Raw genomic sequence first — 17,140 nt, forward strand, 5'->3', positions numbered from 1 at the left:
CAAAAAAACAAACAAACAAAAAAAAAAAAAAAAAAAAAACCACACAGCTGCGGATCATTCAGGTAACAACAAAGTATTAAGAATCAAGTGTTTGTAAACTTTTGAACATCATCATTTTTATAAATTCAACTATTATTTTCTCTTGTGGACTATATGTAAACGATTTTTTATGTGAAATATCTTATTCAGGTCAGTACTAAATAAAAAATACAATGCATTTTGTATGATCCACTCTTATTTTGGTAAAATAATTAACATTTGCAGATTCTGCAAGGTGTATGTAAACTTTTGACCTGAACTGTATACTGAAAAAAAAATGGTGTAGCAACAATTTCTACTTATCTGTGAAATTTATAATTAATCAGGGATGGGTCCAAATCCGAATACCGTGTTTGGAAAGGAAATTACATGTACTACGGAAGCCCTACATGAGATGGGAGGGGAAAAAATATATTTCAGTGCTTACTCGTCACTATTTGGGCACATCCCTACAAATAATTATAAAGAATTTGCAAGTAACACACTGAATAAAATTGTCGAAAATTCATGTTCAGAATGCTTTTTTTTCCATGTTGATGCACATTCACTAACCGCCAGCCTCAGGCTATTCTGTTTAAACTCTTCTCTATTCCTGACATCAGTGCTCATTATATGGTAACATTTATTTCAATGTTTAAATGTTTGTGCTTTTAGTCCTTGTGCGTAACAGTAGAGGTTTTGAGCTCTTAGAAAACAAGTTCTGCAGCTCAAAGCAAGTTTCATCGCCATATACTCATTAAAGTCCAAATTTACTTGGGATCCCATAAACAAGTCACTGGTGCGTAAAGAACTCGTACAAATTAATACTCTATGAATAAATGGGATTTACTGAGCACAACCCAGTGTGCTTTTACCACACATTGTTATATTAAAGAGAATCTCTCTCCCCTAATTGAGCCTCACTGCAAAGCAATTTTTCTTCCTTATTGTCTTGTCTTTCTCCGCCTCTGTTTATCACATCTAGCCTTTTCTTCTTTCTCAACCCACCGCAATCCACATGAAAGTTGAGTGTAGGATTAGAGAGCTGGACAGTCTAGACAGCCGTTACACTTTCAGTCCTGTGTATGCTACCAACGCCTCCAGCCGCGGTTCTTCCCCTCCCATGAGTGTTTCATCTGGCAAAAAACATATTGTGTTATTCCAGCCGCAGTGTTTAGTATGGCTGAGCTGCCTTGCACGGTTTACTTTAAGTGGTATAAGGAAGTGAATGAAGTCAAAACCACATCAAGTCTGCAGGGAGATGAAATGGTCGGCTTAGTTACAGATCTTGTTAATGAAAGGCGGAGGAACATCCCTGTCAAGAGGTGCACAAAATTACAGTGATATTGAATGAATCATGTCCTTAATTTCACATGGAGGGCAAAGAAGTTATACAATCCAATTCATCTCATTTAGAGATGCTTTCATTTTGTTACTTGTTACATAGTATGGATTATAATACCCTGCCAATTCCCTACGGTCCCCTCGTTATTTATCTACTGTTGAAAATTTGTCAACAGAATCCTTGAAATTTAGTTTACTGCTCCGTTACCTCCTTCAGTAAACCATTTTACAATTTTTTGTGCAGTATTAATCACCTTCAAAAAAGAATTATTTCTCTCTTATATTTTTTGGCATTTAATTTCTGCTCTAGCATGTGTATCTAATCCAATTCTCTAAACTTGTCTCTAAACTACTGCAAATACGAAGTGATAAGTACCTAATTGTTCGCATTTTACTTTAACAGACATTTTGTGACATTTCTAAAATCTTAATCTTTCTGTCTTGTTCAGCTTTCCACTTTCTCTTGATGAGGTCAAGGCTTGTAAGCTTGTTGGAGAAAACTGGCCACGGATCAATATGCGAAGTCAACCATTTCCCAACATATGGAGAGTAAAGGAGAGACACAGAAAAAGAGAGAGAGAGACAGATGAAGACTGAAATTGAGATCAGGTTATAGGAACAGGGGGTAATGGTGCGGTTGGTCCTCCTCACCCCTCCTTTCTTGAACCAGCTTCACATTCATCCTCTCTTCTGTGAGAAAAAAATAGAAAGAAAATGAGAGTGAAGTCTGAATAGATTAAAATCAATATGTCTACCTGCTTTTTATTTTTGTTCATTATTAATCTGGGGCCGGGATGCTTCTCCAGGGAGATGTGGGAGAAATGGGATTTACTTCCAGGGCCTCCCGTGTGCTGTTTCTGAAGGTGGTTTTAGCAGAATAAGTGAGGGGGGAAAAAGTACAAAAAAACAAAAGGATGCATAGAGATGAAGAAATGGGGACCTGATTGATTAATTGCTCTTACAGAACATTATGGAATTACGTCTGCCTTCTGTTAGAAAGCGACAACACTTGAGTGATCAGAATAGTGTATCCAGACTGGCGTGTTTACTCCTCAGAGGAAGATGGGATGAAGAACAAAGCTTTTAGCTGGTGAAAACAACATTGCATCATTCAGCACAGGGACACAGCAAAGAGCGTGCGTGACTGTGTGTGTGTGTGTGTGTGTGTGTGCCATTTATAAGCAGTAGCAGTTTTTAACCCAATATAGAATTAGATATAAAAAGAGTGTTTTTAGAAAAATCTTACAAGCAGATCTGAGATGGACTGGAGGCTGTAAAAATAGACTGTTATGGCTCATCATACTACAGTCACACATATGACAATATCCATAATCAATGGCATAAAACCCTTCATTCAGACAATATGAGATAGTGTAACACTCAGCTGGTCATTTTAATAAATTAAAAGTACAACAAAAACCCTGGCAGGGTACTCAGGATGTGCTTAAATGAAAAAATGACAGTCAACAGTCAATTGATCCTTCGCCAGGAGCGTATTGGCTTCTTTCTCCAGTTGAAACAAGATACCTTCTGATGTTCATTCATGTTTATTTTGTGCTATAACCAGTAAGGAAGAAGAGATCATCGGTTCATGTGCCGCTTGAACTAAGGCGCTACAGCGATCTGTCAAGACATATTCAAGACAATATGCTGTCGAGAAAGGCACTTGGAATTTTATCGTCATGATTAAATTATATATATACTATATATACACACACTGTATTGCCAAAAGTATTCATTCACCCCCTTCTAATGAACAGGTTTGACTACTTTAGTAATTTCCATGAGTACAAATTTTAATGTTTAAGCATAAAATGATATTCTAGGGAATTGTGTGCTTCTAATTTTATAGCAACAGTTTGGACAGGACCCTCTTCAATTCAGTTACAATGCTTTTGTGTATAAGGCAAGGTTCAAATCAAAATGACTGATTCAGTCAGTGTGGAAGAACTGGAGTGGTCTGCATAAAGCATTTCCATCTCTGTTGCAAAAGGTTTGGATTTGTCTAAAATGACTGTACCCATATGTACAAGTCATTGGTGTTTGGTGATGAGTTTTTGGCTCAAGGTCTGCATTTAAAGTCACACCAGAGGTGTTCAGCTGGGATTAGGACTTGGCTTTATGCAGACCAATCAAGTTGTTCCACACTGACTGAATCAGTCATTTCGATATGAACCTTGCCTTATACACAAAGGCATTGTCATGTTAGCACTGAAGAGGGTCCTGTCCAAACTGTTGCTATAAAATTAGAAGCACACAATTCCCTAGAATTTCATTATATACTTAAACATTAAGATTTGTACTCATGGAAATTACTAAAGTAGTCAAACTGGTTTATTAGAAGGGGGTGAGCGAATACTTTTGGCAATATAGCTTATAATATTGTCATTATAGCATATACAGTATGTTGGGGTGTGATTTTTCAAGGTAAATAGTCACTACAGTTTTATTTATATGACACTTTTTACACATTTATGAGCAAACAACCCAACCCCTGCCTCTAAACCTACCATTTGTGAATAAAACACAAGATATAACAGGCAGATACAACTACAGTCATAATTTATTCAAAAAGTATTAATATTCCAAGTCTTTCAAGGCAAAACGATTGATTTGTGAGAAGAATAGACGTGATCGCCGTCAAGCTCATCCTGTGTGCTGCAGTCTGTGCGCAATTTTAAAAAATGCCGCCACACTGTAAAAAACTATTTGTTGAGTCAAGTTAAAATAATTTTGTTACCCGACTGCCTTAAAATTTTAAGTTCAGTCAACTTGAAATGTTAAGTTGTACTAAGTGACAACTTAGATATTTGAGTTGATTCAACTCAAAATTCTAAGGCAGCTGGGTAACAAATTATTTTAACTTGAATAAACAAATCGTATTTTACAGTGCAGAAGTTGTCTTACATCAGGCTTGGTTGTGAAATGCTATTGGCTCTTGTGTGTTTTGTGACTGACTGAGTCATGCTAAAGTATAGGAGTATCTTTTTGAATGAGTGTGTTAATCATTTTCAGCGATTAAAACCTTATGTTTTACTCTCTTCTTCGCATAAAGTTATCGTACAGCTTCAGAAAGACTCGGAATGCAAGAGGACTTGTTTGTAATGATTTTATACTGCTTATTTATGGTCAGTTTTTGCAATAAATACCTGTGACTGTACTTATATTTGCCTGTTACGTGTTTTATATTGTTCAGAAGTGGGTAGGTTTGGGGTAGAGGTGGGGTTAGGTGCTCAAAAGAAAGTATATATATATATTAGTGGTGGGCCGTTATCGGCGTTAACGTGCTGCGTTAACGTGAGACTCTTATCGGGCGATAAAAAAAAATATCGCCGTTAATCTATTCTCAAAATTGGGTTGGGAGCTGGGTCTAAACTACGTAAGCTGTGATGACTTTCACCTTGATATTTTAGCGCGGATGACGTATACCTAGTCGAATTGCACTGTAGGGGGCGAGAACGAGTCTCCAACTTCTGTGAAATTACCACATACAATGAGACGTGCAAACATGGATGCAGTTATGAAGCCGCTTCAGGGCAGGTGCGTTGCTAGACCCTTTTTACTGGGGCACGTGAGTTATAATTTACTTTGATAATCCCGAAATAAAGACATTAAACTATATGCAACAACTGAATTGACGCTTCTAAAAGCAACGCAGTTTAATGGAAGACTATGCACGCAGAAATCCATGCCCGTGCGCGTCTGTGTATTTAACGGCAACGCACACGCCGTGCAGCCTTTTGCGCAGAAGTACTTGGTTACACAAGTTTGTATAGGTAATTATGTTGTAAATGCAATTGTCAAGCAGTTTGTGATGCATTTTGGAAACAGGAGATGAGCGCCTGATCTAATGCGCCACCTGGCCCGTTCTCGAAGACTTACTTTTAGTCATTATTTGGGTAGCACACATATTCTGAATGCCTTCAGCAGAATTCCAATTAGATTTAATCTAGATTAAAAAAAATAATCTATGCCCACCCCTAATATATATATGTTTTTTACAAATTCATGTAAATCATTAAATAAACTCAAACAGCTGAAAACAATGGAGGATCCTGCACGTCAAAAAGTGACGCTAAAGGGATACCCCTGTGTGTTGAAAAATGACACTAAAGGGGTACCTTGAGTGTCAAAAAGACACCAAGGGTTCCTGACCAAGCGTCAATATTTGACGAGTTGTGAGTGAGAACCTGTTGCTACAATGTATTTTTTAAAAGTAATGAAGGTCTTTGAAAAGAGTCATTCAGTTTAGTGGTCATTATACAAAACATGTTGGTATAATGTGGTATAATATATAATTTCTCTTTCATAAACTTTTGGTAGAATTTGACAAAACTTCATACCAATCCCGGTATAAATCTCAGCCTACAATATGTGCACTGAATAAAAAAGGCTCGTCAAGACAGGTATTTCCAAGCAGAACAATGCAATTTAATATGTATACCCCCAATTAGGCGGCATGACATTCATGCAGGACCCGCTCTGCATAGCTTCTGAGCAGATTAGCGGATCTGCAATGGAGCTAATGTAGAATTATTCAGTCTGCAGAGGCGTTACACGCTCGTCAAGGCCAGTTATTAATCCACACATTCTTTTGTAGAGGCACAAAGAAGTCCACGCGAGATCCAAGCAAAGTGAATGAGAGCCTGGAGAAAAGCAAGCACGACTACAGAAGACTGAATTAGCCAGAGCGTGTTGCGTTAATCCGTACTGTATAAAACGCAGTCTGTCTTATCGAGATTGGAGATAGGCACTTAGAGTAAAGTAAAATGAGCATCAGGCATGAGTAAGCCTGATTAAGCTGGAATAAGCCTGCATAAGACAGGATGAGATGGGCATGAAGCATCAGAGTGGGCTGAAGGATCAGGGTTGAGACAGGGCAGCATGCATTATGGAGGAGAGAGATCCTTAAGCTCAGTGGATCAGGCCTGCCCTGACAGTGAGAACAGACTCATATACACACACACAGCATACACTTACACACTGTCTGAATATACATGGTGATATAGTCTGGCAGGGATCTCTCTCTCACACACACACACAAAGATAGGCAGAATCCTCAAACACTGACTATGACTGAATACATTTACTCTGAGGGTGGACTGGCATATATTCTGCTTGGAATATACTAAGTCCAACCCGCTGAGAAATAAAGGCGGGTTTCAAATAAGGTCTCTTAAGGCACTACCTTATTCTCTTCTTTCTTTCCTGCTATGATTTTCCTTTTCACACATTTTTCATATTTAAAAACCACCATTAGACCTTCCCATTATTAAAGAAAAATCTCATATCTCTGTAATATCTCAATTGTTTTAGTAGACAACAAAAATAAATGAGGGCATAATAGTAGTACAATTTTAGTCCTGAGAAAAACACCCCAGTAATTTCTCTAGGGATCTCAACAATGTCTCAAACTGTGTTTAGATTTGCACATTTTGACACATTTCATTATGAACATTTGGTAACACTTCAGAATAAGGAACACATATTCGCTATTAACTAAGTGTTTTCCCTGAACAAACTCCTAATTTGCTGCTTATTAACATTTAGTAAGTTAGTTGTCAAAGTGTATATAACACACACAGTTTCTGCCATTCTAATGTTAATCTTGAGAACCTGTACAGTAGTATCACATCCTTCTTATCTCCGAGGAAGCTTTAGTTTAATCAGATTTCCAAAACACAGATCTGTACCGCTTCTCTCCGAAAACAGTCGAGCTCCTGATGGCGTGCTGTGAGTGGAGCTAAAGAGTCACGAGCATGTGCAGCTTTTGTGTAATGATAGTCTGCAAGCTATGACATAAATATAAATAATTCCCTTAACGTTAAGTTCTTTGGGAAGCTGAACAAGGTTATCTTTCCCTCACAACCAAAAATATATTTCTTTGACTACTTTTTTGACATTGTTGATTTCGTAATTTAGAAACAAAATGAGATATCCAACAAATGCATTTTTATCACTTTTGCATTTGTTAACAATGCAGTAGGGTAGGTTAAGGGTTGGGTTTGGTGTAAGGAAAATTTATAACATGATACAATATTAACCTTTAGTGACATTCCCCGGATATTTGTGTTGAAGAAATGTATATAGAGGCACATATTTTCATGAGCCTCGGTTGAAGATTTCCACCCTTTATGATGTCATACAGGGCCATACTGGGAAAAAAAAAACTTTCTAAAATTTATACGAACCCAGAAGGAGCGTATTTGGCACTCTGTCATACGTCCAACTCATTTTTTTTTTTTTAATTTTGGCTATGTTCAGCATAAGAATACAACTCTTAAGTCAGAATGCATGAAATAGCATTAGGGGTAGGATTAAGGGATCTAAAATATGGTCATTCAGAATAAGACAAAAGTGCATTATAAGTACTAATAAACAGCCCTTTGTGACCCTGGACCACAAAACCAGTCATAAGGGTCAATTTTTTTTTTAGAACTGAGATTTATACATCATCTGAAAGCTGAATAACTACGGTTATTGATGTACGGTTTTGCAAACAAAATCAAAATATTGAGAAAATCACCTTTAAAGTTGTCCAAATGAAGTTCTTATCAATGCATATTACTAATCAAATTAAGTTTTGATATATTTATGGTAGGAAATTTACAAAATATCAAATTGATACAAATTGATAATTTTGATCCATACAATGTATTTTTGGCTATTGCTACACATACCAATGCTACTTAAAAAAATAAAATAAAGTGTTACCGAACATTTCACATTAAAGTTTTCCTACACCAGATATGTGACCATGGATAAACAAAACCAGTCATAAGTAGCACGGGTGTATTTGTAGCAATCACCAACAATATATTGTATGGGTTAAAATTATTGATTTTTCTTTTATGCCAAAAATCATTAGGATATTAAGTAAAGATCATGTTCCATGAAGATATTTTGTACATTTCCTACTGTAAATATATCAAAACATAAGTTTTGATTAGTAATATGCATTTCTAAGAACTTTATTTGGACAACTTTATAGCGATTTTCTCAATATTTAGATTTTTTTGCACCCTCAGATTTAAAAATTTCAAATAGCTTTATCTCTAACAAACCATACATCAATGGAAAGTTTATTTATTCAGCTTGTGATGATGTATAAATCTCAGTTTTAAAAAACTAGAAATTTCCAATTACCAAGTGAATCATTCTTTAGAACTAGTTCTTTTTAATAATTCAAATGAGATTAATCGATTTGCACAATTTTGCATTTACTGTGAAAGAAGAATTTTGTGTAGGAGTAAAACAGTGTCAGCACACTTTAAGAAGAAAAGGTAAAAGGTGCTGGTAATTTTCTGCAAAGACATTATCTGTTACATTTATGGCCATTTCCCTAACCCTACTCCTAAAACACTACACAATGCAACATGTAATTTAAAATAGAGGTAAACACCTGTATAAAAAAAAAAAGAAAAAAAATTGACTTTTGCAATATGAACATGTGTAACCATAAACAACATTTAACACAATTTATGTAACTTATTCAAAAACATAAATGCAAATGTATGTGTCCTTTGGCATTTAACTTCACAAAAAAATGGAATGAATAGATGAATATTTTTTGTCAACTAAAAATCACAGTACAGTATAAACAAATTTGGTTTGCTAAAATGAATCAAACTTGTAAACACAATAAATACAGAGAATCCAAAAGAAGAAAATACGGGCCAACTAAATCTGGCACTTGGCACTCCAGAGGCAAGTCTCAGCTATATTTTTATGCCCTGGAACAGATGGAGGTGAAAACAAGAGGTCACATGACTATAGGTAGTGTGAGATGACATCAGTTGACTTGGACACCACTGAAAGTGGGAATTAGTTTTGGTTGTGGTCCATGTCGCCACAACTCGCAAGGTCTCTGCAATCCATAAACCTGGAAGTGAGAGCTTCAGTCTTCAGCTTGAGACTGTTTCCTAGAAATGAATGTGTCTTTTGGGAGAGTTTCAGCTTTGAACCTGACTGTGCGGATACAATGCAGCTCAGGCCCATGGCTCAGAGAAGCAGACCAAACAGAATTTAGAGCTCATCAGATAATAAACAATACATCAAAGCATTATTGTTCTCTGACACTCAGCAACACACAGGCACAGACCTGTGAAGAGTCACATCCAACTGTTTGATCCAAGGTATGAGAGCTCTTGTTGGATTATCTGAATATGAGGTGTTTCGAATAGATCATTACCATCTAGTAATTACCAGTTACACCCACTCTGGGGCTCTTCACCCATCCATGAGCCCACGTAGAGAGGCATCTCATCCACCTCCACAGCTTACTCTATACAAACAATGAGACGAACACACACTATTTTATTTAACAACATACTTGCTTTCTGCATCCAACCTGATAGCTCTTCTTTTCTCTGTTGTATGTTTTCTGTTCATGTCTAGTGGGTCCTTAATAAATAAAATGCTAAAATACATTAAAATTCATTAATGTTAATTTGAATAACAATTTAGGTGCTTCTTGAGAAGGAGTTCAACTCTCATGATCTCTCATTCTTTCTCTCTCAGTCAAATTAGCTCTGGGAGTCCTAGAGATCTCCTGTAAAAAAAAATAGATAAGCCATAAAGGGATCAAATCATTCCCACGCAATATCTAAAGCAATATCATGAACCAGTGAGTGTGGAGTACAGGTCAGACCACAGAGATTAATTCCTGTTGACGGGAGTCTAATGTGGCCTGGACATTTTAGTGAGGTGTCAATGACGCTTTGCCGTGGGTGAATGTTGATTCAAGTGCTGAGGATGTTTCCCTTTTAGCAGTTCCTTTTTTCGCCTTTCAATTCAGTGCTTCAAATTATGCTGGCGAGCATTGCATTAATATTCCTTTTCTTTTTATTACAGTGTTTACAAGGCAGACCTGTAGTGATATTCCTCAAGCATGCTATTTTTCTTCATCTTCTTGATAACTGTATGCAGTCAATTCAGCTTGAGCCATTTAACAGAGTTCAATAATTAGACTCCATTCAAAATTTATTTTGCAGATTTTAGCCTTGGGCGCTCTATCTATTTTGTCTTTCATAAACGTAATTTTTGGAAATATAAGATTCATGTTCAAAAGTCTCCCTTTGCAATATCCATTCAAAAACTCAGACAGCAATGACTTTATTGTAGTATCTGCATACTGAATTGACATTTCGTAAAGACCCCCCCCCCCACTTAGTCACATCCGACAAGCCGACACTCTCATTATGTTCTCACGCTGTGAAAAATACATCACGAAGCAAAAAGGACACTGACAACGCGCTGACAGACAGGACAGAGCAGGTTACTTCTGGTATGAAACAAAGTCTTAGCTTTCAAACTGTCATTTTTTAAGAAATTCAAACAATAAATACCGAGTTGTGGCTCTTTAATGTGATAGCGTCTCAGATCAAGTGGCATGTGAACCAATCTTCTCTTCATCTTTACTAGTTATAGCATAAAATAAACATTAATGAACCTCAGAAGGTATTTTATTTTAACCGCGGAAAGATGTCAGTACACACCATTTTTGAATGGAAGTTCATCCAATCGCCTGACTTGTTTGTTGAACAAAATAGCGGATTCTGTGTTATGATTGGTCAGATCACCTGTCAGTCAAGCTTCCTGTGAAGGGTCAATTGCGAGTGCTCTTTCTTGCATTTCTTTGGACAATTAATTGATTAATCTTTCCATTCTCACATCTACAAAAGAAGCACAACAGACACATTCTCATAGACAGTCAACAGAAAACAAGGCAGATGCTGAGCATCATGACAACAACAGTTAAAAGCAGCTCTATTGTGGCATTTCATTTATGCAGAAATGAAGTCTAAAACCCAAGTTTATGTAAACGGCAACACTATTCTTTTGCTGCCATGCAAACACTATTTCCTTTAGGAAATGCAAATCTAGTTTCTATTCAAATTCCTGTCTGTGTAACCTCCTCTCTCTTTAAATGTCACATTTTTCATCCTCTCTATTATACTTTCAGTCTCCGGCTCACTCTTGCTCTTGTTTTCTTTCCCCCAGCTGGCTCTAGGACAGGAAGATACCCACTCGTCAACTTCTTCCTTCCCCTCGTCTACATCAAAGTCCTCCTCCTCAGCAGACTCCTCCAAAACTCTGGGGGTTTTGGGATCTCAGGGTTCGATTTCACCCCTGAGTCGCTGGGTGATGCACAGCCGCGGCCGTCCTGCCAACACTTCCACTATGGAGCTGCCCTATCGTTCGCCGGTGCCCTTTTCCAAGCAGGAATTTTGGGAAATGCTGGGCAGCGATCTCCTCAAATCAGACACGGATGCATCGGGGAACTCTCGTGTCAAGCGCCGCCCGCCAATCGTCAAAACTGGCAAATTCAAAAAGATGTTCGGCTGGGGCGACTTCTACTCCAACATCAAAACAGTGCGTCTCAATCTGCTTATCACGGGTAAGATCGTGGATCACGGGAATGGAACCTTTAGTGTCTACTTCCGTCACAATTCCACCGGCCAGGGGAACATCTCGGTGAGCCTGGTACCTCCAGTGAAGGCTGTGGAGTTCGACTTGGAGCGCCAGAGCGTGGTCTACCCCAAAGACTCAAAGATCTTCAACTGCCGCGTAGACTATGAAAAGGTGGATCGCAGCAAACGCACCTCGCTCTGCAACTATGACCCCTCCAAGACCTGCTTCCAGGAGCAGACACAAAGCCACGTGTCCTGGATCTGCTCCAAACCCTTTAAGGTCATTTGTATCTACATTTCCTTCTACAGCACAGACTACCGACTGGTGCAGAAGGTCTGTCCAGACTATAATTACCACAACGAGATGCCCTACTTACCCTCAGGCTAGAGCTTCGGGGAGCAATGGACTGGGGCAAGGAGGGCTGACTGGAGGGAAGGAGTTAGTATACAAAGGAACAGTTCTGTTATGGATGTGAAGATGTGAAGGTTGGGTTTTTTAAAGGACACAGAAGTCTTATCAAAAGATTCTTCAGAAACTTATCATTGAGCTGATATGGAACACCCCCTCATGACCTGAACATCACAGGTGATTCTCTAAAAGGTGAATGTACAGTATTCGATGTGCTGCAGTTGATGTCTTGAAGAACCTCTTAAGCAACCTGGCAAATGTGACCTGAAAAACACATATATGCAAAACCAAATGGTCAGGCCCAGGTGATCAGGGTGGGAGTGTTCGCTACATCAGTCCAAGTCCCTGATTGGCTCCGCTCATCAGTGCCCAGTGTTACGGTCTTCTAATTAACACATAGGAACAAGAAAACATGTTGGTCACCATAGGCTATGCAGAGGTGGAAGAGGTTGCTGTTTTGGTGTACACCAGGGGGCTCCAAACTCGGTTCTGGAGGGTTGGTGTCCTGCAGAGTTTAGTTCCAACTTGCCTCAACACACCTACCTGGAAGTTTCTAGCATGCCTAGCATGACCTTAATTAGTAAGACACTGGCCCTCCAGGACCATATTTTGGACGCCCCTTGTGTACACTGTTTTTTTTTTTTTTTTAGCATATATGGTTCCATGGCATCAGTGGTTCTTTATTATTGATGGAAAAAGGTTCTTTGGGTAACCTGAAATGGTGGATCTATGGCATCGCTGCAACCCCCCTTTTGAACCTCTACTTTTAAGAGTGTAGTTTGTTTTGTCACAAACAAACAAAGCTAACACAAACGAACACAGGAAATTAACACAACATGCCTCATTTATACCTTTTCACTTCTGCTTATTAAACACAAAAAACAGGATTCCACAGAAAGAAGTAAAAAAAAAAAAAACACCCTGCTAAAACAAACAAACAATAGAAACCATCACAGAATTTGTAATGGTTTTACTGGTTATAATGGAAACTGTCATGGTCCCTGTTGGCCTCTACTGGTAATTTGTCGCCTTCTATTGGTGGCTTGATAAAACCACTAAATCCTAATGGAATATGTCCTATCTTTTAATGGTTTTAATGGTTAATAGTTGATTATTTGTAATGTTTCAAAATTCTGTGACAGTTTATATTGTTTTTTTTTTTTTTGTAAGTGCAGAATGCAAAGGAGCAAAATTACCAGATTTCACAAAAAGATAAAAGCCTCCCCTCCCCAATATCAATGAGAAAAAACTAAAGCAGGACAGAAAGCACTTTAATTAAAAATACAGCACCGAAAAAGAGATGTTGAGTCTGCATTGAGCCCAATGTCTCTATTGTTCTGACTGTTAGGAAAGAGCAAAAAGACGTTTTGTTTGGTCAGGATTCCTGACTTTGTGCTGTGATAACTGTTCTGCTGAACGCACGATTGCTTCGTGCTTGTCTGAACATTCCCTTGCAGTCAGCCAGTTTATCGTAGAGAAAAAAACGAGAAATACTATTATGTTAATTTTGCATAATTTAATCACACTGTGCTGGGAAAGCTTGCATTACATTCTGAGATTTACCTGTCCAAGGCTTTCTCTGGATGTAAAATTACCACATTAGACGAACAGCATTTAAGCTGACCTTCAATGAACACACTGTTTATTGATAATTACTGTGAAGGAAAATCAGTTATATAAAATTCAAGTGGTTTTAGATTAAACATGGACAGACAAGAGTGAAAACAGGCCAGATGAATTTAAGTCGCCAGGGGAAGAAATGACGGAAGAGGAAAGACAGACAGGAAGGATGGAAGGTAAAAGACAGCAGTGGGAGTTATGACGTCTGCAGTGACGAGCAGGTGTACATGACAGAGTGAAAAGGAGAATAAATGAGGATATAAAAGGTGATGCACAGCATAAGAAAATGAACAGGATATGGACCAGAAACAAACACTCGAATAAGGGACAGAATGAATACGGGGGAGGGGGAGAGAAGAGAAGAGAATCACAGAAAAAGACTGAAAAACAAACTCAGGATGCTAAATAGAGTAACATAAAAGCACAATATGGAACATCAAAGTGTCGTCTCACCGAGAGAGTTGGAGGGAAGAAGCTTTTTACGAGCCCACGAAGGGAAAAAAGCCCTCGTTGCCTGAAGTTAAATTCAGTACGGTGAATATACCCCTGTGGGTTTTCACGCAATTTAGAGAGTTACGAAGACGGAAATATCCTGCTGGATAGATCAGTTTATCCATGTTCTTAAAAGACACACTATTTATCTCCCTCTGATCTAAATGTGTAGTTTTACATACAGATACAGACAAAGCTGCAAAACATCCTAACAATAGCCTGAGTACCACTGTCAAGTGCTTAGGGTCCAAAATGACCTGACAATATTGGAGCATCATATATAAGCTGGTTTCAGTCTCTTGGTTAAAAAAAAAAAAGACACAAAGGTGAACAAAAACTTTAGACATCATAGATATTGTTATGATGGTGAAAAATCATTATCGCCATTCAGATTAGTGAATGACTTTCCTCCTCTGTGTTCATTTTGTACCCTTTAATTGCTCAAGAAGGTTGAAGAAGAGTCACCTGTGCCTGCTCTAACAGGTCTGTGTCTGATCTGTGTAATTGAACGTTTGATCCAGGCTGTGATGCTTTGATCTGTCTCTGTTGCTTCCTAAACCATGTCGAAATGTTTGGCCAGTCTGGTCATATCAAATTTTCCTCCGTCTAATTCTCAGAACAGACACGTGAAAATAAAACACCTCTGTCGGTGCTCCAGGCTTTGCCCAGTGCAGCATGCCTCGTCTGCCCTGCTGGTGAACTGAGCGCTGGGGCTCACAGCTCTCTGCTCTCGTCTCCCTCAGGCGCTGGTCTGGACTGAGCTTCCTAATCTCCTGCAGCTTAACTACACTACCGCCTGCACACAAGAGCACACACACACAGCCCCAACTGGTGTAATGGTGTAATTGCTCAACATGTAGGAATCCTTCGTTCTTTTTTTTTTATTGGTTCTATTTTGTTCGTTCACTTTCAATCGTTCAGCTTCATTTTGTTTGGTGTCAGTTATTTTCATTCATGTTTCAGGCTTTCAGTTGTTCAATCTCTTTTTCATTTTTGTTTCTTTTTCCATTCACTCCTTTATTTGTTTGTTCTCTTTCATTTGTTTTATTCTTTCAGTTTTCATGTTTGCTTTTTAATGTTCATTGTTTCTCCTCTTTTTTGTTAGTTCATTCTTTCTTTATCTCTTGATCTTTCATTTGTTTTCTTCCTATAATTCATTCTTTGTCTCAGCAGGCACAGAATGTCGATATAACGTCAGGTTGACGTTGCATTTTGGTTGAGAATGAACCAAATTGGGTTGACGTCAGTATTTGACGCCAATTTGCGTTGACTTAATGTTGGGTTTTAGTTACACAACCTAAAAACACAAAATGTTAATTTTAGCTGATGTCGATACACTCTTAAAAATAAAGGTCCTTTAAAAGGTTCTTCACAGCAATGCCATAGAGGAACCATTTTTAGTTCACAAAGAACCATTCAGTCAAAGGTTCTTTAAGGAACCATCTCTTTCTAACCTTTTCATAATTCGAAGAACTTACTTTTGCCACAAAGAACCTTTTGTGAAACAGAACGGTTCTTCAGATGTTAAAGGTTCTTTATGGAACCATTTAGACAAAAAAAGGTTATTCTATGGTATCGTGAAGCCCCTTTATTTTTAAGAGTGTATTAGAGATCAAATTAATGTTGACATTGTATGTTGAATTGACATTAAATTTTGTTCACCTAAAGTCACAACCGAAATTTAAACAAATATCAACATCTTATGACGTTGTGTGCCTGCTCGGATTTTTCTTATTCCTTCTTCAACTTTCCTTTTCTTTATTGTCTCTATTGTTTGTTCGCTTCCTTTCATTTGTATGCTTCCTTTTTCATTCATTCTTTGGGTTCCTTTTTTCCTTACATCCTTTTTGAACTTTATTCTAATAGTCTCGTTTTCATTTGTTGTTTCTCTTCTGTTCTGACGTTTTTGTTTGTTCACTTCTTTTAATCTGTTTGCTTTTTCATTATTTATTTCGTCCTTGCATCCCTTTTGCACTTTCTTTTGAGATAATCTTTCTTTTTCATTACATTTTCTCTTTCCTTCTTTAATTTCCTCCTGTTGAATCTCCATTCCTTCTCTTTATTTCTGTAATTGTTTCTCTATCTATTAGAGAATCTTTCTTTCTTGCTCATGCTTTATATTTAATTTGTTCTTTTGTTAATTCACTTCCTTTCATTTGTATGCTTCCTTTTTCATTCATTCTTTGCATTCCTTACATCCTTTTTGCACCTTCTTCTCTAATCGTTTTCATTCATTGTTTCTGTTTCGTTCATTCTTTTTTTTTTTGTTCACGTCCTTTAGTTCAGTCCTTTTGTTTTTCTTCCTTGCATCCCTTTTGCACTTTCTTCTAAGATAATCTTTTTTTTTTCATTTATTTATTTTGTTCTGTTGTTTTTGTTCCCATAATCCGATTGCTTCCTTTTTCATTCATTCTTGCAATTTTTTCCTCCTTACTTCCTTTTTGCACTTTCTTCTAATAAAATTGTTTTCATACGCTGTTTCCCTTTTGTTCATTTCCTTTAACTTGTTTGCTTTTTCAATATTTCTTTCTTCCTTGCATCCCTTTTGCAATTTCTTCTGGGAATTTCTTCTTTTTCATTATTTTTTTCTTTCACTCTTTTGTTTTTGTTCACTTCCCTTAATCTCTTTGCTTCTTTTATCATTCATTCTCCATATTTCTTCCTTACTTCCTTTTGACATGGCGATTGTTCACTTTTGTTCACTTTTTTTCATAAATTTTCGACTTCCTATCAATATTTCTTTCTTCCTTGCATCCCTTTCTTCTCAGATACTCTTTCTTTTTCATTCAGTCTTTTCTTTTATTCATGTTTTTATTCACTCCCCTGCTTCCTTTTTCATTTATTC

General features: G+C 37.5%; 1 protein-coding gene across 1 annotated transcript; it reads left to right on the plus strand.

Moving 5' to 3' along the window:
- The first annotated feature begins 1,197 nt into the window (after positions 1 to 1,197).
- LOC141314086 (neurexophilin-1) lies at positions 1,198 to 12,359 on the plus strand. Its single transcript, XM_073832654.1, has 3 exons — positions 1,198 to 1,343; positions 1,812 to 1,911; positions 11,365 to 12,359. Exons 1-3 carry the CDS (start codon positions 1,198 to 1,200, stop codon positions 12,160 to 12,162), a joined length of 1,044 nt encoding a protein of 347 aa, XP_073688755.1. The 3' UTR covers positions 12,163 to 12,359.
- Positions 12,360 to 17,140: the final 4,781 nt, after the last annotated feature.

Source organism: Garra rufa, chromosome 1, assembly GCF_049309525.1.
Source record: "Garra rufa chromosome 1, GarRuf1.0, whole genome shotgun sequence".
Lineage (NCBI taxonomy): Eukaryota > Metazoa > Chordata > Actinopteri > Cypriniformes > Cyprinidae > Garra > Garra rufa.